The following is a 25,885-nucleotide window of genomic DNA, read 5'->3' on the forward strand; positions in this document are numbered from 1 at the left end:
AAATCAAGGCAAGTCAAGTAATTAAGCTTCAGCTATTTTGGCAGCTTTGCAATTAGTATGAACAAAGCACTATGTCTATCCTTCCATATACTGTATGTATTATAGTTCTATCTTCTTACACCAAATTTCACATGCAGAAAGACTAAAATATCCATTTTAGTGTCAGGTTTAATTAAGGGCCAATAAAGGTCTTATAATACTACTCTTCCCCATCCCTCCCCCCCAAAAAAGTGAATTCTCTATTAGTTTTATTACTCACTGACCCAATTACATTTAGCTGGAATTTTTGAAAGCAGCTATTTATCTTCTTATAAAAGAATATGTTTACCTGGGATCTAAGACATACTGTACATGAATATACATAACTACAATACAGCACTGTTCTTTCAACAGCTCCATATACAGTTTAAGTTCATCAGTACCTCAAAACTGTGTTTTAAGAAAAGATTATTATGTAATGTCATGGTAAAGAGAAAGAAAATTAAGTCTCACAAATACTCCTTTAGAACTGATTTAGGTAAGTTTAAAAAATAAATAAAAATGAGTAAAACCATGATTTCAACTACAGGGCTGTCTACAGGATATCAACAACAGTTTTTAAAACTTAAATGAGAAAAAAAAAAAATAAATAAAAAAAAAATAAAACTTAAATGAGGCCAGCACCAGACTGCCAACCACCACCCCCCCCAACCCAAAAAAGGAAACTAAATTCTCATTCCGCTGTATGGCTATATGTTAGTTGCTACTGTGTAAGTTTCTTACACAGGTTACCATAGATTAATTTTCAAGTCCATATCAGAAGGAATATCTGTTAAAAAAATTCTTTTAAACAAACCTTAAAAACCATGATTCAACAGAAAATGTGACAGACTCAGGTGCAACTTTAGAAACCATAGTTTCAAAGAAGAAAAATAGTAGTTTCCCTAGGATTTTTAGATCACTACCACAGTTTTATTATGGCTCCCTAAGATAGAAAAATGGAACAAAATGTATTCAGCTCTTGGCGATATGGCCCTTGTGGCTCAAATTGCATACTAAACATGGGATGGAGTAAGGCTGATGGCTAGAGGTAATTACCTCTAAGAGAAATGAACTGGAAAAGATTTATAATTTACCCGACAAGGATAGAACTTTAAGTTCCATTTCAGAGTAGTCACGGCTTTCCCTACGGAAGGCCCAATGGCAAGTTCATATTACATTATAGTTTCTCCCTTGTTCCATTTTTCTTAAGTATTAAGTAACCAATTTCCATAATATATTATATGACCTTTTTACCTGGTCCCAATGATTAACCTTTATGCAGAGAACTCACTGAGAAAGTATACTGGCTTCACCTTTGGTTTAAATGAAAAGGACATTGTTAAGAGAGAAAAAAATCAAGTCATCTTGATCATTTGTTACACAATGAAGCAAGTGAAAGTGATGAGCAAAGGCTGTCTTCACCATAAATGTATTTGCTTCATAACCACTTAGGTCACTTTGAGTGTTTCTGTGAAGGCAGCATAACCAGAATGTCTACAATACTCACTTGTCTTTCCCCAAAAGAGCCTCTAACACCCAAACCAAGAAAGCCGAGCTTCCTTTAATTAGAAAGCTATACAAATTTCTATTTTCCACTCTACTATTAACTGAATTTGTTTCTTGTCTACCCAGAGACTGCAGAAATCTGGTTCCTAGGAATGCCCAGCAATCTTTTTCCTGGCCTGAGGTGCTTGCAGGGTGGTGCGATGCTGTCATGGGGTGGGGATCGGGGTTGGGGAGGGACTGTGAGTTTCCATTTTGGATGGGACAGTTTTAAGCAAGGTCAGTTCTAACACAGCATGCTCCAGATTCCTATAACTATCTCAGTCAGAACGTGGTTGCTCATCACCATACTTAAAGACTCCCATTAGAGAGCCTGCTTAGTTTCAGGGTGTCTGTGAACCACAGTTTGCCTCTTCTTTTTAAATACCTACCATCAGATTTTTTAGTGAGTCATAGTTCGTCTTTCTCCATCATTTCAAATGCTTCTATATCTTCATTCCAGTCTGCTAATATGGAGTCTATAGGCTGGACCTTTTTACCCCAGCTAACATTAGGATTGGAATCTTCTTCGGTTTCTGATTGTTCTTGAAGTTGGTTATCTAAATCTGTACATTCACCATCAAGACTTGTAGTCTCATGGTTTTCTACGGGGTTAGAATTCTGTTCAGAAGCAGAAACACTTGCAGCATTGTCTGTATCTGTTGGAGATGATGATTCTGGTTGTGAGTTTAGAGAACTTTCCTCAGGAGACTCTTGATCCACCAAATCAACCTCCTGAGAACTTGATGTAATCTGTTCAGCACTCTGATTCTGAGAATCATTTTCAGAGGATGGTTGTTCTTCATTTTCCATTTCAGGATCTGTATATGAAAGAAATAAGCTTCATGCTACTTTCCCACTCAAAATATTTACTATTGTAGCTAAGAGCATACTGGTTTTTGCAATAAAATGAAGAAATAAAAGAGAAAGAAAAGCATGTTAACACAGAACAGTGAACACTAATGCTGAAGAGTAAAAGCCTTACAAAATGTAATCACATTTTTCCTGTATATGCATTTTGTAAAATGTGACAGTACAAAATAAATGTTCTTCCAAACTGAAAGGAATTACTCTAATAACTGTTTCAATGCCTTCAACGGGATTAGTAAACGCCAAGAAATACACTAAATAATATTACTAAAGTGCATATAAATTTACACTATATGTCTAAAATTTATTATTAAATATCTAAATTCAAAAAAGCTGGTACATGAGAACATATGAAATAGAATAAATTTTAAACAACACTATCATCACTATATTTTAAGACAATATTCTTTTAAAAGGGGCAATTCCCACTCAGTAAGCCATGAAAATGCCAATAATACAAAATTTTGGATGATCTGAGGGTATTAATATGGTTAGATAAAATATTTTCATAAAGACAAGTAAGAACTGAGATTATTTACAAAACTTGTATTTGTTATTGTAGGTCTATAAATTATAAGATATCATTTTAAAATCCACTGGAAGGCTGAATAGTAGGCTAAACCTCTTGTAATGAATATACAGTGAAACCACTAAAGGCATTCTACTTAGGGTTCCTGCAAGAAAGCACACGCATCGCAATGATGCATTGCAATGATGCGCCACATCCTCCTCTGTCTCTGTAGGCAGTAGTCAGCAAATAGGTCCTGAGTGTCCTCTCTCTGTGTGGCAGGCACTGTACAAAGTGCTAGGGATAAATGAGGCAAAACCAAACACCAGTCCTACCTTTACAGATCTTTTAGTCCAGTTGGGGAAACCATTTACAAATAATCACAAAAAATAAATAGACAGCTCTAACTGTAACATGTTTTACATTGCTAGGAAAGCTTACAGGGAATAGGAAAGAATAAGGACAGTTGAGGTTTTACTTCAGAAAGTGACACTTGAGCTGAGATTTAAAACATAATTAGCCAAAGAAGGAAGGGGAGATGGACATATCCTAAAACTAGAAAAGCTAAAGGAAACAGGCATGCAGGAAGGTACAAACAGGGGCATTTATGTATACCCTGGTTAAGTAGGATTACCTGACTAGGGAAGTACAAATTCTTGGGGGCTGGGGGAGTCCCCACATTCTCTTTCTCTTCTAGGTTGTGGAAAAGGTATACTTTAATTCAACAATTAGGAAGGCCATTGTGGGGACCAAAGAAGAGAGAGCAGGAGCTGGCTGCTTCACATTCATTTACACTAGGCTATTCTAAGTTCAAGGGAGAACAAAAAGAAAAACCTTCAAGTTTTCTTCTAGATTGTATTAATCTAGTTAGGAAGTATAGGAAAAGGTGTATGTAGTACTGTCTCATCTAGTAATAAAAATCGTGCTTTTGGCAAAAAATTACCCTAGAGACATATATTATGTAATATTATTTTGGAAATCTAGCTACTATATAATAGGATAAGAAAAAAGAAGAGTCCGTGTAAATATAGGAAAAGAATAGATCAAATTTTATTTTCAGACTGTGTCGTATATACTTAAACTCAAAGCAACTGTTAATTTTTTAAAATACCATTAATATGATAAAGGAACTTGATAAAGAGTGTAAAAGTAAGACAAGAAAATAACCTCTCTATAGTAACAACTGGTTAGAAATAAAATTAAGTACCTTTTTCATAATAAACATAAAAACTAAAACAATTACATTATGGAAGGTACAAGACCTACATTACTTAATACCATAAAATTTCAATGAAAACATAAAACAAGGGACACCTGGGTGGCTCAGCGGTTGAGTGTCTGCTCAGGGTGTGATCCCAGAGTGCCCAGATCGAGTCCCACATCGGGCTCCTTGCAGGGAGCCTACTTTTTCCTCTGCCTGTGTCTCTGCCTGTCTCTCTATCTCTCATGAATAAGTAAATAAAATCTTAAAAATAATAATTTGTATAAAAAAAGAAAACAAAACAAGATCTGATGACATTTACAGATAAGTGTATGTTTCTGCATGGCAAGCCTTAATATTTAACAAAAGTTTCCTATTTATATGTAAAGCATATAACCACACAATTCCAAAATGAACCCCATTTCTACTTGTCTTGTTTTCTTTTGGGGTGAGACAGAACTATTCAGAAGTTCCTATGGAAGACTATATATCAAAGAAAAGTCAAAAAGTTTTGAAAAGAGTGAGAAGAGAGTTGCCTTATCAGGTAACAAAATGCACTCAAAACAGCCAACTTTTATTATTGGCATAGGAGTAAACAGATTAGTGGAAAAGAAGAGCAAGTCTGGAGACAGAGGAGATACTAAGACTATCTGATATATAGCAAAGAGGCAGCAATCAGGAAAATAAAGATGATAGAGAAACAAAAGCAAGGAAGGAGTTAGAGTGTGCCACACTGCTTCACATCTTTATTCTAAGGTGTGGGTTAGCACCCAGTATGGAGTATCATAGTCCTTAGAGCATTAACAACTACATCATTAAATTCAGGAATGGTGTATTAGAAACACAGGAAGCAAAACAAGAATGGAAAAAAGTCTCAAGATAAAAAGACAAGAAAATTATTAAGTTTTAATAATAAAAGGACAGGGATGCCTGGGTGGCTCAACGGTTAAACACCTGCCTTCAGCTCAGGGCGTGATCCCAGAGTCCCGGGATCGAGTCCCGTATTGGGCATGGAGCCTGCTTCTCCCTCTGCCTGTCTCTGCCTCTCTCTCTCTCTCTCTCTGTGTGTGTGTGTGTCTCTCATGAATAAATTTTTAAAAATATTTTAATAATAATAATAATAATAATAGTAATAATAATAGGACAGGGGAGCCTTGGCAAAGACTTAAGAGACTGGACGTTCTACATTCATTCATTCATCTGTACAGCCAGCATTTGTTGAAAGCAAGGATTATAGAGATGAGAGCAGGTAAAGAAGCAGGATATAATGAATGTCAAAGTAGAACTATATTAAAAAGACCCTTGGGGCACCTGGGTGCCGCAGTTGGTTGAGCACCCGACTCTTGGTTTTGGCTCAAGGTCGTGATCTCAAGGTCCTGAGATCAAGCCCCATGTTGGGCTCTGTGCTCAGCGCAGAGTCTGCTTAAGACTCTCCTTCCTTCTCCCTCTGCACCCCCCTCACTCTCTAAAATTAGTAAATCTTTTTTTAAAAGACACCCTTAAATTTTACTTAGGAGAGTAAGAGAAAATTCCACAAAATATGGTGTTTAAACTGGATATGTAAGATGGCTACATGTCCTCAAAGAGGAAATGGGCCATGGGAGTGGGGATAGGGATTGATAAGCATTTCAGTAAAGGGAAGAGATATGCAAACACAAAAATGCACAAGAAAACATGCCAGGTTGTAGAAGGGGTACAGGTATCAATTTGGCTTAAGAATTTTTCAGATGCTCCTTTCCAGGCAAAGAGGTCTTCTGCATACATGCTAAATTTTGCAGTTCAACTTTAGAGGCAGATTGACCCCAGTCAAGTTCAGTGAGGGCAAATCTTAGGAAAAATAACACTGCTAGACTTAAATAGCAGTTCAAACCATGGGACTTTTATTTCCCTCATTTTCTCTGTCTACCTCTTTATTAGGTAGATATAAATACAGGAGTAACCCTGAAAACGTCTGTCTACAGCTCTCAAGGCACCATAGGCCTATACTGTAAACTGCAAGCATGATAATGTATGAAAACTTTAAAATGATGATTCTTTTCCCCTTGAAAATACTATTGAGAAAAGGAAATTGACCCTTAATTATAAACTTAAATTAACTAAATTTGGATCTAAACGCAACAGCACTGTGTCTTTGTTGGTGAGCACAGGGTTAGAATAATTCTTGAAATTTGAAAAGACAGGACACATGAGAGACAGGATAATAAAACTTCTGTGAAGAGCTCAACTTTTAGAAGTATGACTGGTTTGACCTGAGGAAGCAACATTTCCACATGATAAATTACTAATGCTTGACTTCTGAAGAAGAATGTGTAGTAAGATATCTGAACATTTTTGCTAGCAGATAGGACTACTGCAGATATTTCTGTATTAATGGCTGAGACTTATCGTCTGAATAAGAAGGTGAGAGTGGAAGTGGGGGGCTTGTTCTGGGGCTTCTATTTTCTGTATCAATTATGTGGGAAGAACTGCTCTATGAAAACTGTGTAACTTTATAAAGGAAGTATGTATTTGTGGACTGAGATTTTTAAAAGGCAATCTGGAGGGCATATTACTGTTCTGATTTTAAGGATGCTAATTATATTACATAATCCTAGTACCCTTGATGGTATAATATGGTTCATACATATCTGGGAAATTAAAAAAAAAAGAGAGAGAGATAGAGAGAGATGCCTTCTTCATGTTGTTCAGTGCTTCTCAAAGTGTAGCTGATGCATTCACCTGGGATGCTTGTTTACAATTTCAGATTCTGGACCCCTGCCTTCAGAGTGTCTGATTTAATATTCTGGAGTAAGACTCTGGAATCTATGCTTGTAAAGAATGCACTAGCTGATGCTGATGCAGAAATAAAACAATGGGGCATGCAGTAATGGCACAGGATAAATTAATGATAACCACTACAGACATCAACTTCTTAGGATATTTTCCTAAGTGAATCAAGTAGTTGATTTAATAAAACTATTATTGAGTTTTCATTACACTGGTAATTTTGTTACATTGATTTTGTTAATATAGTTGTACAGTTCTTGAAAGAGCTACACAAAAAGAGGAGTTTTTAGATTTGTCAAAAGATCACTTGTAACAGAATCACAGTTTACTAAATTTAGACTAGCAAAACTTTAAAAAATATATCATTTAAAATAAAGCCCTTTTACTGCACAGTCCTTAAAAGAATACTGTTCAGATTATATTTTTCATACAGTAATTCCTCCCCCCTTTGCCATAGTTTCCCTTTCTGATGTTTCAGTTACCCACAGTTAACTGGGGTTGGAAAACAAATGATCCTCCTCCTGACACAGCATCAGAAAGTCAATAGCAGCCTAACGCTAGGTCACAATGCCTATATCATTGCCCTCACTTCATCTCACCACATAGCATTTTATCATCTCACATCACAAGAAGGATGGGTATAGTCTAAGAAGATATTTTAAGAAAGACCAGAGCCACATAAATCTCATTAAAGCATATTGTTGTAACTGTTCTATTTTATTAAGTTATTGTTATTAACCTTTTATTGTACTTAACTTATAAATTAAACTTTATTAGAGGTATGTATGCATAGGAAAACATGGTATATATACAGAACAATATGCTATCCGGTTTCAGGCACCTACTGAGGGGTCTTGGATATATCCTCAATGGATGAGGTGGGAGGGGAAGACTACCTGTAGCAGAATTTATCTTTTCTCTTATTCTTTCTCTGGCGTGAGAAGCACATACTTTACTATGACCTCGTAGTCCTAATCCCATGCACCCCTACACACATATGAGTTTTTAAAACAAGCTGATATTTTATAACTTTATATTCATATAAAAATGATCAAAAGTGATACATGCCAAAACGTCTTTGTTAGACTGACTCTTACATGGACTAGTGAATTCATCTATTCTATGGATATTTAATTCATAGGGTTTGTTATGATAGGATCAATAAAGAATTATTATTGTGGGACAGCTGACATGAAAATAATCTAATTACATTAAACCAGATATTATCATGGTATGCACTGAAACAAAATTATATATATTTATATATTTGTACATGCATGTGTGTGTATACACACATACACAGACATATATATATATATATAATTTAAAGCTTATTAATACAAGATACTTACTACTATTAATAATGTAGCTTGGAATCATTTTACCTTTTAATATTGCTGCTGAAATTCCAATGGTAGCACAAAACAGGGGGGAAAAAAGCAAAGGCATTAAAGAGTTATATGGAATAATAATTTGCCTGTTTTTGAGTGCCTAAATGCATATAAGTAGGAAAGAAGATCTAAGTGAGAAAAAGGACTCAGGGAAAAAAATAGTCAGGAACACAGGAGGATTTAAGATCAGAAATCCTTTCAATTCTGTTTCCATCTATACACCCTTACATTCATCCTACTCACTTCATTGCTCTTAAATAGTAGACATGTGAAAGAATCTCAAAGAAGAATAAAATGTTACAAGAAGACAACAAAACACTGATTTGGCTGGCACTAGATTATCGCTAAACTTTTTTTACTATTTTACTTGGAAGTTACACTGAATTGAATCTATTTCCTACCTAGCTGTCAAATAAACATCCCAAGGGATTCAACAGCCTTGCACAAATCCCAAGATTTCAGCCATGTACACCTGTAATGAGAGAAGTACAGTTCTCTCTCCAGGGGCTCCAGTGGATAAGAAGGACTGCTCCCAAATGTTGGATGGCAGTCTATGTCTGATGGTTCACTTTCCCTCACTTCTCCACTATCCCTGGGCTTTGTAAAACCAAGACAGAGTACTACTCTTACTAGTAAGAGTACTAATAAGACCTTGCATTTGTACGAAAATTTGTATTTCCAACAGCTTTTAAATTACTAACAAATATTTTGGCCTAGAGAAGATTATATATTGTCATGAATTAAGGCATGCTACCCTGGTCTTCAGGCAACACCCAGTTGTAACTCTTGTAACTTATAAATCCCTATGTGATAAACTTACACCTCAGTGGATAAAGCTGCTAGATTTTTACTGCCTTCACCAAGACAGTGGTCATTTGATTATTGGTGTCCTGCTACTATTATATTGTATACAATACCATTTGATATAATCTCTTTATTCTTTGTAAAAGAAATGTAAGATGTAGTATCAGTAGAATTGAATGGTGAATATTTGTGGATGTTTAAATGAACTCTCTTGATATATTAGCTGTATTTTTATCACTGGTCAGAACCATAGCAAAAGTGATAAATTACATATAAAAAATATAATTCTAAAACCATCCTAAGTCAGCAAAGCAAAATAAATGTTTTATAACCTTTATTTCCAAAAGAAAACTATATTTTGAAACCATCTTCTGTTTTACCAGTGAACCGAAAGTAACTTTTTGTAATCCATTTTTGTTATCAAAGGAGTAAAATGAATGCTGTATTAAAAAAACACACACAATTTTTTTTTTAATCCTACCTCTATCTTTTGCTTTGTCAGAAAGGAGTACTTCCACCTCCTCATATTCCCGGATGGCATCCAATATGATACTTCCTTCTTTACTGAATAAGAATAGCATGGGGATCTTGATGTCGTCTGTGTCTTTTCCATCACCTGCCATCTGGAACAGAGGGGCAGTATCACTGCTGCTCCCCTCATTGTCATCTAGCCAGAAAATGAATACAGCAAACATAAAAATATCTGTCCATTAAAAAGATTTATAGACCAATCTTTACTATTTTTCCCTGTTGGCAGCATTTATTTTATGCATCAAGAGTCATAAAAATGAACATACTTTTGGAGCTCACTAATTCCACTCCTAGAATTCTCATTTATCCTGAGGAAAGAACTCAAAAGAAGCAAATGATTTATGTCTAAAGTGGTTTACCAGACATTTATAATTGTGAACTGTGAACTATTATAAATTATAACTAACTGCTTGATGGAACATACAGAAAAACAGAATATTATTATTACATTAAAAAAGTAGAACAGAAAATTCTATGACTATGAACTTCCATATGCTTATGAAAAAGCCTAGAAGTAGAAACATTCAAAGACTTGGATTATAGTAACAGGACTATGAATGAAATTTATTGTTGTTTAAGAATTCCTTTAATGGCATTTACCAAACTACTAATTGATAGTTACTGTTTACATATGGTTCACAAAGAAGGAGGATGACTGTGGTTTTTCCTCTGCAAGTTGAGGTGACTACTACTTTTACTTTACACCGCTGAGGTAACTGCAGTAGGGAGGCTAAATACTATTTTCCTGGGTGGGCCAGTCATGCCCACCTCTAATTGCACGTGCCAGATGAAGCCCGCCTGTCCCTTCTCAGAGAGCTTATTCTGATGGGTCCTGTTAAGTGGAGAATACCACATAGGACCTGCCTCCTTAGTGATAACTGATTGGACAAAGCATGGCCACCTGACTCTCAGTCTCTCTGGAGGACCTGGAAGTGGCACACAGGGTTGTTTCAGTTAGCAGTGGATGGTGACCTAGTAAGGTGACAGACTCATTGGCTGAGGCTGCAAGTTTAGGGTGACCTTTTTGGAACTAATGAGCAGAGAGGGAGCAAGTTGGTGACAAGCTGGAGAATGAAGCAGAACTGCAAAGAGATGTCAAGAAGACAGTAGAAAAACCCAGAGATGAGAAAGATGTGAAAAACGCTATCATGGTTACTGATGATTTTTGCTCAGCTGAACTTCTTATTCTTGCATTCAATTAAAATAATCTGGTTCCATGTAGAAACAAACCTCCCTTCTTAAACCATCTTAAATCAATTATAGTCTCTTGCAGCCAAATGATTATTCTAAGATAATTTTTACTTTTAGTCCTTGGGATAAAACAACTAAGCCCTAATTTGCTCGTTTATATACAATGAAAACCAGCAAAACCAAACAAAATACTTGGTCAGAAACAAAAAACATAGGGAAAAGAAGTTATAATACAAGAAAATTTCCCTTTAAAAATGAAATTTCCTGAAAGTAAGGATCATTGCCTGTTATTTGTTTATCCACAGAAGTCAGTAGAGGATCCTAACAGCTATTAAAGAAAACAAACTTGACTTGACAAACCTTGCAGAGTATAAAAAATCATGAGAATTAGAGGGAAAATCTAAACTATTCCACACGTATTCCAGCCTTTTTTAAAAAATATTTTATATTTTTAAAGTCTTCATAAAGAGGTATTCAAAATGGTTGTGTTGACAAGCTATTAAATTCTTCAAAAGAAATCTCAGTGTGGAAAATAACCAAGGATGGAGAGATGATTTAGGTTGGACATCAGCAGCCTTTTTCTGTAATTGGGCAAAGACTGAATATTTTAGGCTATGCAGTTCTCTACTCCATTATTGTTGCTCAAAAGTAGGCACAGAAAATATTACACAAATTGGAAGATGCCTGAGTGGCTCGGTGGTTGAGCGTCTGCCTCTGGCTCAGGGTGTGATCCCTGGGTCCTGAGTTCAAGTTCCACATTGGGCTCACCATGGAGAGCCTGCTTTTCCCTCTGCCTATGTCTCTTCCCCTCTCTCTGTGTCTCTCATGAATAAATAAATAAAATCTTAAAAAAAAAAAAGGAAAATATTACACAAATTGGCATGACTGTGTCCCAATAAAACTTTTATTTACAAAAACAGGCAGTGATAAGGACTTGGCCTACAGGCTTATAGTTTGCCAATTGCTGATTTAAGTTATTAAGCAGAATTTCTCCTATATACTTAGCTAATGATCTATGCACTTAATAAATCAACACTAGTACCTAAATGGGATAACCAAAAGGAATAGTAAAATAATTACTTTCACTAAAATAAATCCTAATATTTTATTTTAAATATCTTAATTATTTTCACTGAAGACAATCCTATTTTAAACACCTTAATTTTTATTTACCTTGAATTCATAAAGGAAATCTATCCTAATAAGAAAAAAAAATTCAAAAGAGATTTCCCCTGCGAGAGAAGCTATAAAAACTTAAGTTCATTATTAGGATGTGACCTCAGGTCTTCTAGTTCTTTCTGAATATAAACTATATACATAAAGCATAGAAAAATTTGGGGCATCTGGGTGGCTCAGTCAGTTAAACACCTGACTCCTGATTTCAAGCTCAGGTCATGATCTCAGGGTTGTAAGATCGAGTCCTGCATGGGGTTCCCCACTCAGTGGGGAATCTGCTTGAGATCTCTCTTTCTCTGCCCTCTCTCACCTCTGCTCTTTCTCTCTAAAAATAAATCTTAAAAAGGGAAAGAAAAATTTATATTTTCCCTGTCATGGCCTTCTTGTTATAAGTGATTTTCTATGAAAATAAAAAAGCAGAATATGCTAGTTGAAATACAGAGGTAAAATGATTTGAGTTTGTAATTTCACTGGAAAAAGACCTGAGGAAATAAGAATTTGCTTTCAACTAGGGTTTATACCTATGATATGTAAGCTATTATGCTAAGAAATTTTATATATACCTTCAAACCTTACAAACAACTAAAAGATATTACCATTTTAACTGTTCAAAAAATATTCTGAATAAACTGATAAACTAAAGCTGAGCCAAGATTACACCATGATTTTGTGGCAGAGCCAGGAACTGCACTCCAATGTATTTGACTCCAAAGCCTGCATCTTTGTGGAGGAATGGGTAGTTTTATTTTTATTTTTCTAAAGATTTTGTCTAGGGCAGCCCTGGTGGCTCAGCGGTTTAGCGTCGCCTTCAGTCCAGGGCATGATCCTGGAGACCCAGGATGGAGTCCTGTGTCCGGCTCCCTGCATGGAGCTTGCTCCTTCCTCTGCCTGTTTCTTCTTGCCCTTAAGGGGCTTTGGATCTCAAAGCACATTTTCTTATCCATGATGTTGGGTGCTTTGGGGTGCCCACCTTCACACTGTCCCTAAGTACTTGTACTAGCATTAATATACAAAAAGCCAAATCTAGACTTTAAAAAAACATATACAATACACAGAAATTAAGAGCGTCACTGGATTACCCATCCATTACGCTGTCTAGTGAAGTAAAAATAATATGAACTCTGATAAAATTTTGAAAAATACAAGGAAAAATCCTAAAAATGATCTCCTAGTCAACACAATGTCACAGAGGAGTACTCACCAATAACAATGCCACCAATGGCACCAGCATTCTGAATGTTGCGTGCCTTTTCTGCAAACATGCACTGTCCTCTTTGTATCAAAGCGATTTTTCCCATCACTGCCTCGGGGTTAGTAAGCTCTGAACAACCATTGTATGGTTTACTGCTTGCAACAAATCCTCTTGTCTGTCAGAAATAAAAGTAACTTAAATATCCTTTATCTTCTCAAATCACTATCTAGTCAATAAAATTCACTATCTAGAGCTTTAAATAGACCTTATTTCTTTTCTAATGATAACATATTCAATATTTATTTAGAATAAGATTTTGTTTTCAACATTTTGCATATCATAGCACCAAACCAACATTTTACTGTGCTCTGCAGTTTATGCATTTTTACATAAATTACTAAATCTGATCTTTAAGACAACTCTAAGAAAAATAATACATATAATATCACCATTTAACAAATGGGGAAACTGAGACTAGGGTTTGCTCAAAGACACAATGTTAGTAAGTGGTAAAGTTGGAATCCGTAGGCAGATTCACTACATAACCATACCTACACTTAAAATAGCTGGGAACCACTTTTAAACCATCACTTGTAGCCAGAAAGATTTTTGAAAGAGGGAAAAAATGGATTTAGTCTATACAAATCCACAAGTTGTTCTTATTCCCAGAAAAATTAAATCCACCAGAAAACTGATTTTAAAGATACTAATGTAAAGATACTAATATCCCCCTCTCTCCTAGATGCAAACTCCATGAAGGTATGGACCTGCACTCTGTAAACATGACAGACAGCAAACATCTAAAATAGTGCCTGGAATATAGCTGGGACTCAAAAAAGAGTTGCTGAATGGATGAATCAATCTATAAACCTTTATAGCTTTAAAATACACACACAAAAAAGGTGTCATTTAGGGATAATGGAGTTCAAAGAGCATTGGCTTTAGATTATCAGGCTACTTGGGTCTAGTCCCAACTCTGCAACCAATCAAATGAACTTATGAACTTATGAACAAATGAACTTATGAACCTAGCAATGTAGGTCTTTGTTTCCTACTTTAAAACTAAGGAGGGATCCCTGGGTGGCGCAGCGGTTTGGCGCCTGCCTTTGGCCCAGGGCGCGATCCTGGAGACCCGGGATCAAATCCCACATCGGGCTCCCGGTGCATGGAGCCTGCTTCTCCCTCTGCCTATGTCTCTGCCTCTCTCTCTCTCTCTCTCTCTCTCGTCACTATTATAAATAAATAAAAGTTAAAAAACAAACAAACAAAAAAAAAAAAACTAAGGAGCTGGGCCAGCTTAGTGGGTCTTCCAAGTTGGCTCAGTGGTACTATAGGGTCATGCTCTCCAAAGCCACTTGAGCTAGAACACCTTCGCTTTTACCTGTTTGTACTACGTTAAAGCTCCAAGTTAGATGTCTGTTCAGTGAAAGGTTCTACTAGTTGTTAAAAAGTAAAAAAAAAACAAAAAAACAAAAAAACAAAAAAACATTTTTAGATAAATTAAAGATATCAAAGAGAATACGTCAAGATTTGGGCAGTATCTGAGCAATATTTTAAATGAAATTCTATAAGCATGTTATATACGTAAAACATGACTCAAAATTTGCAAGATATACTTTTAACTTTAATTGGGAGAGTAAATATTTGAGCTTTGAATTAAATATTAATTAAAACTACTAAATTAGACTAAGCAATTAGACAATACTTACATACTTTACATTCATTTTCAACAAGCATATTATAAGTATACACACCTCTTTATGTTTAGACAGATCCAGCCCAAACTGAGCTGGTCCAGCAGTCAATACTACCCTGCCAAAAAATGGGTGGGATACAATTTGAACAGCTCGTGGAGGCAGCTGCTGTTCTTTTTGTTGCTGACTTGACAATTCGATCATCTCCTGCATGAACCTCAAACCATCCTCAGCATCAATTGAACTAGCAGCCTAGGAAGAAAACAGATTAATTTTACCCTTTTGAAATGAAAACATTCAACTTTTTGATGTCTTAAATACTAATGTGCTATAATCTACTCTAGTATTTCCCCTTTTAGTTTCGGTCCCTATCAAATATTTATGGCCTGATTTGTCCTAAAAATATTACTTCTGGAAATATTTTCCAAAAGTAGCATTTGTAATTTTTCAACATCTCTTTCACTGTTCTACAAACTACTTCTGATATGAATTGAGAATTGGACTTCCACCAAATGCTGAAATGCTTACTTTGCTTGATTTTTCCACTGCTTCCCTTTTTAAGAAATAAACCTCATACTGACTTTGGAATTATGAACCAATAACCACACTAAATTCAAAATATATGTATCATGCATCTATTAAGATCCCAGCACTTGACTAGGAACTGGGGAGTCTTTCACTTTAAGAAGTTTATATCTAGAGTATACAACCATATAAATTTACCTCTGATAAAATTCTCAAATGGGAAAGTAGATTAGCAGCACAGACAAGGGAATGATTGAGTCTGCCAGTGTGGATCTGGGAAATATTTAGAAGGATATTTGAATTGAGTCTTGAGAGAGGAAAAGCTGAAGGCCTGACTATAGTGGAAAGAAGGTGGAATCTGACACCTAACAGGAAAAGTCCTTTGGACTTGACGGGGGTGAAATGATAACAGAGAACAGAAAGGAGTCAGGAGACAGAGAAAAGTTCAAGCCTATCTGGATATGTCTAGTTTTGGTGACTTAAGAGAATAACGTTAGGTCTATTGAAATGGCACACAAAATGGAAGAGAGTTGGACTGAGGTGGGGGCAGGAAGGGATAACTCATTCAGGTTTGGGCAGACTGAGACAGAGATGCAGACATGTATGACTGGCCGATTAAAGCTGAATTTAAGTGTAAAGTTAGAAATCAGGGTTACCTATGTATAGCTAAGAAATCATGTGTACAAAGATAGCAGCTGAACTTGTAAAAATAGATGTGACTGCTAAAGAAGAATACAGAGAAAAAAGGGTATGATCCAGATTCTTTGGTAGTGCCTATGTTGAGTGGTTGTGCCAAAAAAGGAAAGCTCCAAAGGAATCCACAAAGCAATGAACAGAAAGTAGGAAAGATGTATGTTGCTGGTACGCCCTGGAAGTCAAGAAAGGGGTATGTTCTAAAAAAAAGGGTCAGTCAACAGTTACAAAATATTCAACCAAATAAAGAGTAGGAGGCCACTGGTGGTAGGTGGTAGTTATGTCACTGGTGGCATAAGTGAAAGTAATGTAACTAGAGATGCCACTCCCACTGCTGAGAAGTGACAGTAAGTGAAACAACATAAGGAGGTAGGCAGGATACTCTTTTTTTTTTTTTTTAATTTTTTTTTAATTTTTATTTATTTATGATAGTCACAGAGAGAGAGAGAGAGAGAGAGGCAGAGACACCGGCAGAGGGAGAAGCAGGCTCCATGCACCGGGAGCCTGACGTGGGATTCGATCCCGGGTCTCCAGGATCGTGCCCTGGGCCAGAGGCAGGCGCTAAACCACTGCGCCACCCAGGGATCCCGGCAGGATACTCTTTAAGGAAGGATGGAAGTGACAACAGAGATGAGAAAGAAATCTGAGGGGAAACTAAGGTTGCAAGAAGGCTGAATTTGAGATTAACAGATATAGGGGACCGTTGCAGGTTGAAATTATTTAGCAAACTGTGTTTTCTCAGAATCAATGTACTAATAAGGTGAATAAGGTGAAAAATTAAAGGCCTCATGTTATGAAAGCTTTTAAAGCAAAAAACAATAGAATTTTCCCAAAAAGGCACGTTATCTTTCCTAGGCATAGACAAATACATGCAAATTTTGATTTCCATAATGAATAAAATATGTAGATTCAGTAGCTTTTTGGAAGCTAGAATACTATAAACTACAGAGATATTAAAACTAATTATTAGCTTTTAAGATTATGCTCTAAGTAAAATAGTGGAAAGACAAGGGGTTGAGAAACAGAAAAATCTGGATTTGAGCCCTACATTTGATTCTATAGATTTAAGCAAATTACCCAACCTGTTTGTGATTTGATTTGTACTATGAAGGGGTTGAATTACAGGGCTTTCCAAGATAGTTCCAAGTCCTAAAATTCGAATTTAAATCACAGATTAAGTTTTTAGAAAGCCAAATGTCATTATCTCATTAAAGTTGGTAAGACCAAAAAGGGCAAGATGGTATCTAATTAGTACAGCAATGGCTTACTTGGATTGCATGTTGAACCAACTGGACTCTCCCATCTTTGAGGTGAATCAAACTCACCCCCATCTTCTTCAAGATTTCTAAATGTTCAGGGTTAGTGGCCATGAAATCTCTGGCTCTCAGAGGGGGTTTAGCTCCACTCCTGAAACTCTCCTCTCTGCTAAAAGTAATTATAGGCAAGGCTTAAAAAACTACAAATCAGAACTGGGGAAAAACCTAAGGCAAATAAAAATAATTTTAGATATTTGCAAAATGCTATTTTTAGAACTAGTGAAACTGGAAAAGCTAGAAACAGTTATTTTCCCAAATATAACTTAGGTCATTAAGCAGTATAGCTCTCAAATATATTTTACAGTTATCAACGCATGTATGCTACCTACAAGAGTATACTAGCCATTGGCCTTATAACTATCTAAAGGTAGAAAATAGGTTGACTTGGGGATTTGTTATTATTGATTTCTTCCTTGACAAACAGGGTTTTCTCCCAATATTTTAAAAGCAAACCAATAGTTCTATCCATGAGTAATAAAACTCACTTAAAATTTTTTTTTAATTTTTTTATTGATGGCCTTTCTAATGTAACTATTTGAGAATGAACTCATTAAGCCAAAAATTTTATTTAAAAACCAAGAATAAGCACGTCATCAAAAAATATTAAATAAAACAAAAAAGACTGTATTTTCATTAGATAGAAACTATAGATTAAAGGAAAAATACTTTCTACGTATATAAGACATGTGGAAGCATCTGACAAAACTATTCTGTAAAAATGAACTACAGAAGTTAAAAACTATTATATGCCACCCTTTGACTAATACTTAGTTCAATAAACAAAATAATCACCATAATAAATTTCCATAATAAAACAGACATTATTGTAGAATAAACTTTGCTATCTAACTTTACCGATGAATAATTTTTAATTAGTGATAACTATATACTTCAACATATTTTTGGCCTAAGTCAATATCTTTTTAGTTGTTATATGTTCCTTACATTCTATCATTTACTGACAATTAACTTTGATATGAACAAATATAAAAATAATACATCTTACACTCTGATGATGCCTCTAGGACAGCTCTTATCCACCACATTTTTCAAGGGTTCACGAATGCTCTGAGCATATAATGGGTCATTAGGGAAGAGAATCTGAGTGTTTGGACAAGTCCAATCAAAATTACTGTCATCCAGTTCTGTATATTCTGAAGTCTACAATATAAAAGAATGCTACATAAATAAAAATAATTATTTTACTTAACATTATAGCTTGTTCAAATGAAACACTAAATGAAATCTAAGCATATACCAGATAAACAATATAAGAAAACAAAACAAGAATACAGTTAGTAGTAAGAGTATACAGGATAAAACAATAAAAGAAAACAAAGAAAATATCAAGTATACTTTTCCTCTTACCATACATATATTTATTGAATTCTTTTTTTAAAATCCTTTTTTTTTAATTTTTAAAGATTTTATTTATTTATTCATGAGAGACACAGCGAGAGAGAGGCAGAGACACAGGCAGAGACAGAAGCAGGTTCCATGCAGGAAGTCCGATGTGGGACTTGATCCTGGGACTCCAGGATCACCCCCTGGGCCGAGGGCAGGTGCTCAACCACTGAACCACCCAGGCATCCCTATTTATTGAATTCTATTCATGGATTACTTTCACTTGGAAAAAGAAACACAAGAGAATCAGACATTTAATTAAAAAACATAACCTACTGTATTCTTCTTAGAGATGCTTTGATTTGTAGTAGAGAGCCAAAGAGGTAACAGATGAGCTTCTGTTGTAAAGATGTAATCTTCTATGTCAAAAATAATGTCTTCTTTATCCGCAAATAATAGGTAAAGATATTTAAACATCTCAGCCAAGAAGAAAGAATCCATTCTAAAATATAAAGTCACAATAAATCTAAGAACATAAAAATATTCAAATGCCAACACTCTGAAAGACAGAGAGTCAAGGTCAATAAACACATTTATACCATTTTAGATGTCCAAAGTGCTATAGAATTTATCTATACCCCAGTGGTAATAGTCTTGACTCCAAGAATATTCCAAGGAAATGAAAAAGACCAGAGGCGCTGCCTACCACACAGGTACACTAAATCTTGTTAATAGTACAGACAAGATTTTCCAGTTGGCCTTCCAATGAAGGAGAGTTTTCCATTTCTTCTATTAGAGAACCAACAGTAGGGCAGTAATACAGATCAACTTTACTACTGAGAGCCATACAAGAATTCAATTAGTATTAATTAAAACTGGATAAGTAATACAATTTTGATGGAGTTCATTATGTAGCCATTTAAGTGACAAATAAGAAGGCTTCAAAGGTAAAGGAAATCATAAAAAATTACATGAAAAAAGTACAACACAAAAATCACAGGGACTATGATAACTTTGCAAATATTTAAACAGCAGTCAAGAAGGGAATACAGAAGTAAGAGGGATAGAAATATACACAATTTTACAAATTATTTAATGTTATAATGTTTTAATAAACATTTTAAAGAAAAGCTTTAATAAAATTAAAAGTGGCAGAAAGAGCAGAGCTGTTAAATGGAGTTACAGTAACATGAAATTTAATTATATTTACTACCTCCCAAAATATCCTAGGTTTTGGCCATAATAACTTGTAATTTACTGGACAGATTGCATAGTTTCACACCTCCAGCCAAGCACAAGTCCTGGCACACAGTAGGCACTCAATAAACATTTACTAAATCAAAAGCAAGTTTTAACAGTATTACTAAAGAATGAACTAGAGAGGCAATGGCACATAGAGGTAAAGAACACAGGCTTTGGAAATAGAAAAGACTTTCTAATGACTAGCTGTGTAATCATGAGGTTATTATATAAGGACTATGAGCTTCAGTTTATTTTGCTGGAAAGGACATAATACAAGCCTAACCCCGGGTTAAAGACTAAATGAGATATTGTAAAGTCCACTATTTAGCATAGCACCTGGCATATTGTATAAGCTCAAAAACAGAGCTATCATTCTTTCTCCTACACATCAATGATATTGTGTTTTGGAACAAAGACTCATCTGTAATGTTTCAAAACTTTTTTGAACATTTTATATGTTAATTTTTTCAGAACAGATAAAACACCTCCAGTCAACTTGCAATATACTTATTATAATTTAATTTTTTCTGAGGAATAGTTATTGTCATGAGCAAATGCTAGCTTGAAAACTGAAAAATGGGGCACTTGGGTGACTCAGCATTTAAGCATCTGCATTTGGCTCAGGTCCTGATCCTGGGGTCCTGGGATCAAGTCCTGCATCCGGACCCCTGCAGGCAGCCTATTTTTCCCTCTGCCTATGTTTCTGCCTCTCTCTGTCTCTCATGAATAAATAAATAAAATCTTAAAAAAAAGAAAACTGTAGACTGATGAGCAGGGTGTTGATTTTTGCTGAATTCTAGAACTGATTATGAAACAGATGATTTGTAAACACTTTGAACAGAGAAATGATACACCACAATATGAATTGGGTAAAGCTAGCAAACTGGGTATCATATCATATAACCTAATTCGTATTAAAAAATCATAAACATACACAAATGCAAACACATATGCAACAAAACAATCTGGAAGACTATTTATCAACTGCCAACAGTGGTCATCTTAGGGTGGGCAAGTAGGGGAAATGTCTTAGGGAAGATTTTCATATTCTTTTTGCCATTTAAATTATTTCAGTTATTAAGGAACATATAGTTATTTCCATTTTGAAAATTGTGTGTGCATGCGTGTATGTATGCTAGTGGGACAGGTGACAGCACTAGTAGATCTGTTGGGGAATAAGCCACTGGATGCAAAGGGCTTGTAACTCGAAAGCTCTCAAGTGTCACACCATAAGGTACACAGTCATGGTCCTAACCAGAATTCTTCCCAATAATTTAGATGAATTTTTTTAACCATGCCTATCCAAACTGTAGATCACTGAAAATAGGTAATTTAGGTGACTGAGATGAGAATCAAACTCTTTTCGGTCTAGAAACACACATGCACACACACAAACCCAACAAAATCAAATTTTGCTGAGGTAAGTATAAAGCTCTAAAGCTCTAAGCTTACACTAAATCACTTGCTCAAAAGCAGGGTGGAGAATACCCATGTGTCAGCAGGCCACAATTAAGTTAACTGAAGACAACTGGCCATAGCTTCACTGTGAGTCAAATACAATAAAGCTGCTAAAAAATCTAAAGCACATCTAGTAACGTGGAATGATGAAGATTAGTAGTTCTCAACCTTTTGTTGGGCCAAATGCAGAAGAGATACAATGCTGCCACGAGAACAGTGAGTTGATGAAGCAATGATCCTCAACTGGATAGAGGGTGTAAACCCATTATCTGCTTAGAAAATTAGCAACCTCACAGCTGTTCTTGAACAGTGATGTTTTGCCAGGCACATCTTGAGTATGGTTAATCCTGGATATGATATTTTAAGAGATACTCTATATATTGGAATATAATCAGATTGGGGCAAATGCAGTGGTAAACGGTCTAGAAACAATGTCATATAAGGACTATTTGGTAGGGAAAAAGAATGCTAAATTTAAAAACTGGAATTCTCTGAACAGTAAATCATACCATCCTCTATAATTCCTCAACCTGTTACTCTTTTTTCTACTATAATACAAATCACAAGATTACAACAATTATTTCTTTACACACCTATCTTCTTCACTATCTACAAGTCATGGGAAGGTAAGAACTGGTTCTAATTTCTCTATCTCCACACCTAAGGGCAGTGCCTAGCATACAGTAGGAGCTTAAATATTGTTCCTTGCATGAGTTGTCAGAATAGCACTGTATTCACAAGCTAATCTGCCTTGATGAGAATTCTGACTTAATCTTATTAATTGTGTGACCTTAGGTAGGTTCCCCAACCTCTCTGTGCCTCGGCCTCTTCATCTATGCAACGAAGATTATAGAAGTTGCATTTCAGAGGGTTATTGTCAGGATCGAGTGAATTAAACAAAGCAAGTACTTAATCAGAAGAGTGCCCAGAACACAGGAAGCAGTCCATAAATGTTAAAAATAAATACACAGCCTATCTGCTTTCATTTCTTGCTGGTATCTGCATGCCTACTTCCAAAAACCCATCCATTTCTTATCAGCTATGATCAGAGAAGTAGGTCTCAAGCCTCATTAATTATTATCTAAATACTCCGATCGAAGGACTATGGGACAACTTTGAGTAATGATGAAAGATGTGACTCACCTGCCTTTAGTCCCTCTGCCTGAAATTTCTACCACTGTTTTTCTCTTCCTTTCCCATCCTTCAAGATACAGAAGCCTCCATAAACCTCCCAGGGACTGTCATATCCCAATGTATTTCATGTCCCTTTAATATGGTCTGTTTATCTGCCTATTCTCAATGATTCAAAGATGGAAAAGACATGTCTTCATATCTTTAATTGTCAAAAACTAGTATAACTCTGGCACAGAAGACACCTTCATAAATACCTGTGGAATGAACATTTGGTAACCAAATAAGCAAACGTTAGTGCTCGTTAGAGATGTGTCGCTATGTTCTGGATGGTTAAAATAACCAGAAAAGTAATCCTGGGATAACTGTAATGTTAGTGAATATCATAGTAACCAGAGTAAGCTTTTTACAGCTTGAATATTTCATACCATCCACATCTATCCAGTATTCAATGAAACAGAAATTGCCAATGGTCTTCACCAGCGCTCCAAATCAGCAACAGAGTTAAGAATACACACATTAACCAAGAGATGTTTGAGGAATTCTTGACTCAATACAAATCACAATCCAGATCATCCATCATCTTGATAACAGTTTTTATATTATGTACAACGCTAGAAATAAACACAGAACCCCGCCCCCCATTCCTAATACTCTTAATTACCAAGGTTCTGATTATGAACACTTACTCATCTACTTAGAATCATTGGAGCAGCTACTATATGCCAGGTACTATGATAAAAATACAAACTTTTTAAATGAGCCTATTGAAGAGAGTTTAATAAACACAAGGAACTAAGCTTTGCACCTTCAAAAACCCTTTGTAAAAGCATTAAGCTTATCTGAATTCTAACTAAGAGTTATATTCTGTGTTGTTTCAGAGTTACCCTGAGGAAAGGGGATGTTAGGAATTGTTTTACCTGTCCTCATGACTTCCAGTACGAACATCCTTCATGGCAGCAAATCCGCAAGGCACTCTAGCATATTTATTTAAATTTTCAATAAGTGTTTTCCCTACTTCAAGGTAGTAAGGATCTCCTGTAGCCTATTAAAAAGGAGAATATATGTATACATATATATAGCTTATATATTACCATATACCCACTCATTTATCAGATATTTATTGAGTACCTACTAGGTGCTTTGGCATTGTATCAGGCACTGGAGCACATGTTACACAGAACTTAGCTCTGAAAATAAGCCATGGATCTGCTTTATGGAATTTCTTAAACACACAACTGGAAAGCTGTCCAACTATATATCTTGGCTCTTAAATAACATTTTCAATGCCCAGAAAGGTAAGAGACATGCTTTAGAAAGCAGCTCTAGAATATAACATTTCTCCTATTAGAAATGTTCATGTAAATATTTTGAAAAGACACAAAACTTAGATGTCAATTCTTCTTTCAATAGTTATGGACTAGATGAATGAAAACCATAACATATCCAACCATTATAACATTAAACAAGGACTCTGAAAACCCAATTACTATTATAAGGTAGTGAGATATCCAACAGAAAATGGGGACTAAACAGCAAAAAGAGAGGTAAAATAGCTTACTTTATATAAGAAGTAGGTACTTTCTGCAAATTCTGGTCTTAAAGGATGTTGAGCCCAATGTACCCTGAAATCTGTAGTAAATGCCTGGACAAAACAACATATAAATAGGTATAGAAATGTGATTTTAAAAATAAACAAGTGGTTCTAGAATATATAGTAGTACATAAGTTAGACCATAAACAAGTTATAAATTAAAATATTGATAACTTTCATCTATAAAATGAAAGTTTTCATTTCTTAAGATCATAATTCATTTTTGCTAAGGTGCTATTTTTACCAACTAAGTGTAATTATTTCTGTAAGTGATCATTTTAGCTATTAGGAAGCTTAAACTATGAAACTCCGTAATGCCACCACATGGATCTTTGGGTTTTCTTCTTTTTCCTTATCTCTATTTTTTCTCTTAATTATTAAGTCATTCTCTATATTTCTATTTTAGCATTTTAGCATATTTTTTCTTTTATAACAACCTCAAATCCTCTGCGAGTGAGACAAGGCATTATTTAAAAATAAAACTAGTCTCGGGCAGCCCCGGTGGCGCAGCGGTTTAGCACCGCCTGCAGCCTAGGGCATGATCCTGGTAGACCCTGGATCGAGTCCCACGTCAGGCTCCCTGCATGGAGCCTGCTTCTCCCTCTGCCTGTGTCTCTGCCTCTCTCTCTCTCTCTCTCTCTGTGTGTGTGTGTCTATGAATAAATAAATTATCTTTAAAAAAAAAGAAAAAAAAAAGAAAACTAGTCTCATTTGAAATTATTCACTAACAGAGCCAACTGGTTTAAAAAAAAAAGATTAAAAATAAAACCAAAACCTTTATGGGAACCAAATAAAAATTCATCTGTGGTAAGATGTATTTAGTTGAACTTTGGTTTATTGAGTGAATACGAATTTTCTAAATGCACAGTCCTATTTGCCTAAAGTCTAATAAAACCATACTTTCTAGGGATCCCTGGGTGGCGCAGCAGTTTGGCGCCTGCCTTTGGCCCAGGGCGCGATCCTGGAGACCCGGGATCGAATCCCACGTCGGGCTCCCGGTGCATGGAGCCTGCTTCTCCCTCTGCCTTTGTCTCTGCCTCTCTCTCTCTCTCTGTGACTATCATAAATAAATAAAAATTAAAAAAAAAAAAAAAAAACCATACTTTCTAAAATAGATACTTTGGGAAGCAATGTAAGTTGGTGGAATGCTTAGATATCTCACAGAGTGTAATAAATAAACAGGGACAGAATAAGGCTATACATGAATTTGGAAATTTTTAATGGTACATTTCTGGAAAGCCAAAGTGTGTCCTGTTAAGATCTTACCATATCAAGCTAGCAAGAATATTTATTTATTTATTTATTTATTTTTTTTTTTTAGCAAGAATATTTATTACTAATATATAAAAACTAGGCAGTCTATGTGACCAGGAAGAGTATACATTCAGTGTATATCATTTTCATAAAATAAGCTTTAGAAAATAAAGAGTAAAAAATCTCTCTAGCTGGTGGATATATGTAAAAGTTAGAATGAGACAATATGTAGGTAATGGCATAGATTAGAAAAGGCTGAGAAATACTAATTTGGGTTGTTGGGGTTTTTTTTTTACATAAAAGGTCAGCATTACTTTAGATTTCTCTTAATATATGAGAAAAAGGAAAACGTATATAGTACTGTATAAACCAAAAATAAATTAATTAGATAACATTTGCTATCTTTAAATTAGCAATTTATACTATACATAAATTAGAATT

The 25,885-nt window shown here is 35.3% G+C and overlaps 1 protein-coding gene across 4 annotated transcripts in view; it reads right to left on the minus strand.

Moving 5' to 3' along the window:
* Nucleotides 1-645: 645 nt before the first annotated feature.
* Nucleotides 646-25,885, minus strand: part of EDEM3 (ER degradation enhancing alpha-mannosidase like protein 3) — a 70,001-nt gene continuing 44,761 nt past the window's right edge. Inside the window, exons 12-21 of one of the 4 annotated variants that reach the window (XM_038542288.1) lie at nt 24,158-24,241; nt 23,517-23,641; nt 19,102-19,267; nt 18,428-18,582; nt 17,374-17,530; nt 14,948-15,139; nt 13,203-13,368; nt 9,585-9,770; nt 8,261-8,308; nt 646-2,384 (exon numbers count right to left, since the gene is read on the minus strand). In XM_038542288.1, coding sequence (XP_038398216.1) covers nt 1,975-2,384; nt 8,261-8,308; nt 9,585-9,770; nt 13,203-13,368; nt 14,948-15,139; nt 17,374-17,530; nt 18,428-18,582; nt 19,102-19,267; nt 23,517-23,641; nt 24,158-24,241 — 1,689 coding nt within the window. In that variant the 3' untranslated portion in view covers nt 646-1,974. The remainder of the gene's footprint in view (nt 2,385-8,260; nt 8,309-9,584; nt 9,771-13,202; nt 13,369-14,947; nt 15,140-17,373; nt 17,531-18,427; nt 18,583-19,101; nt 19,268-23,516; nt 23,642-24,157; nt 24,242-25,885) is intronic. The other 3 variants (XM_038542289.1, XM_038542290.1, XM_038542291.1) reach the window with 3 other exon arrangements.

The sequence above is a fragment of the Canis lupus genome, chromosome 7, assembly GCF_011100685.1.
Source record: "Canis lupus familiaris isolate Mischka breed German Shepherd chromosome 7, alternate assembly UU_Cfam_GSD_1.0, whole genome shotgun sequence".
Taxonomy (NCBI): domain Eukaryota; kingdom Metazoa; phylum Chordata; class Mammalia; order Carnivora; family Canidae; genus Canis; species Canis lupus.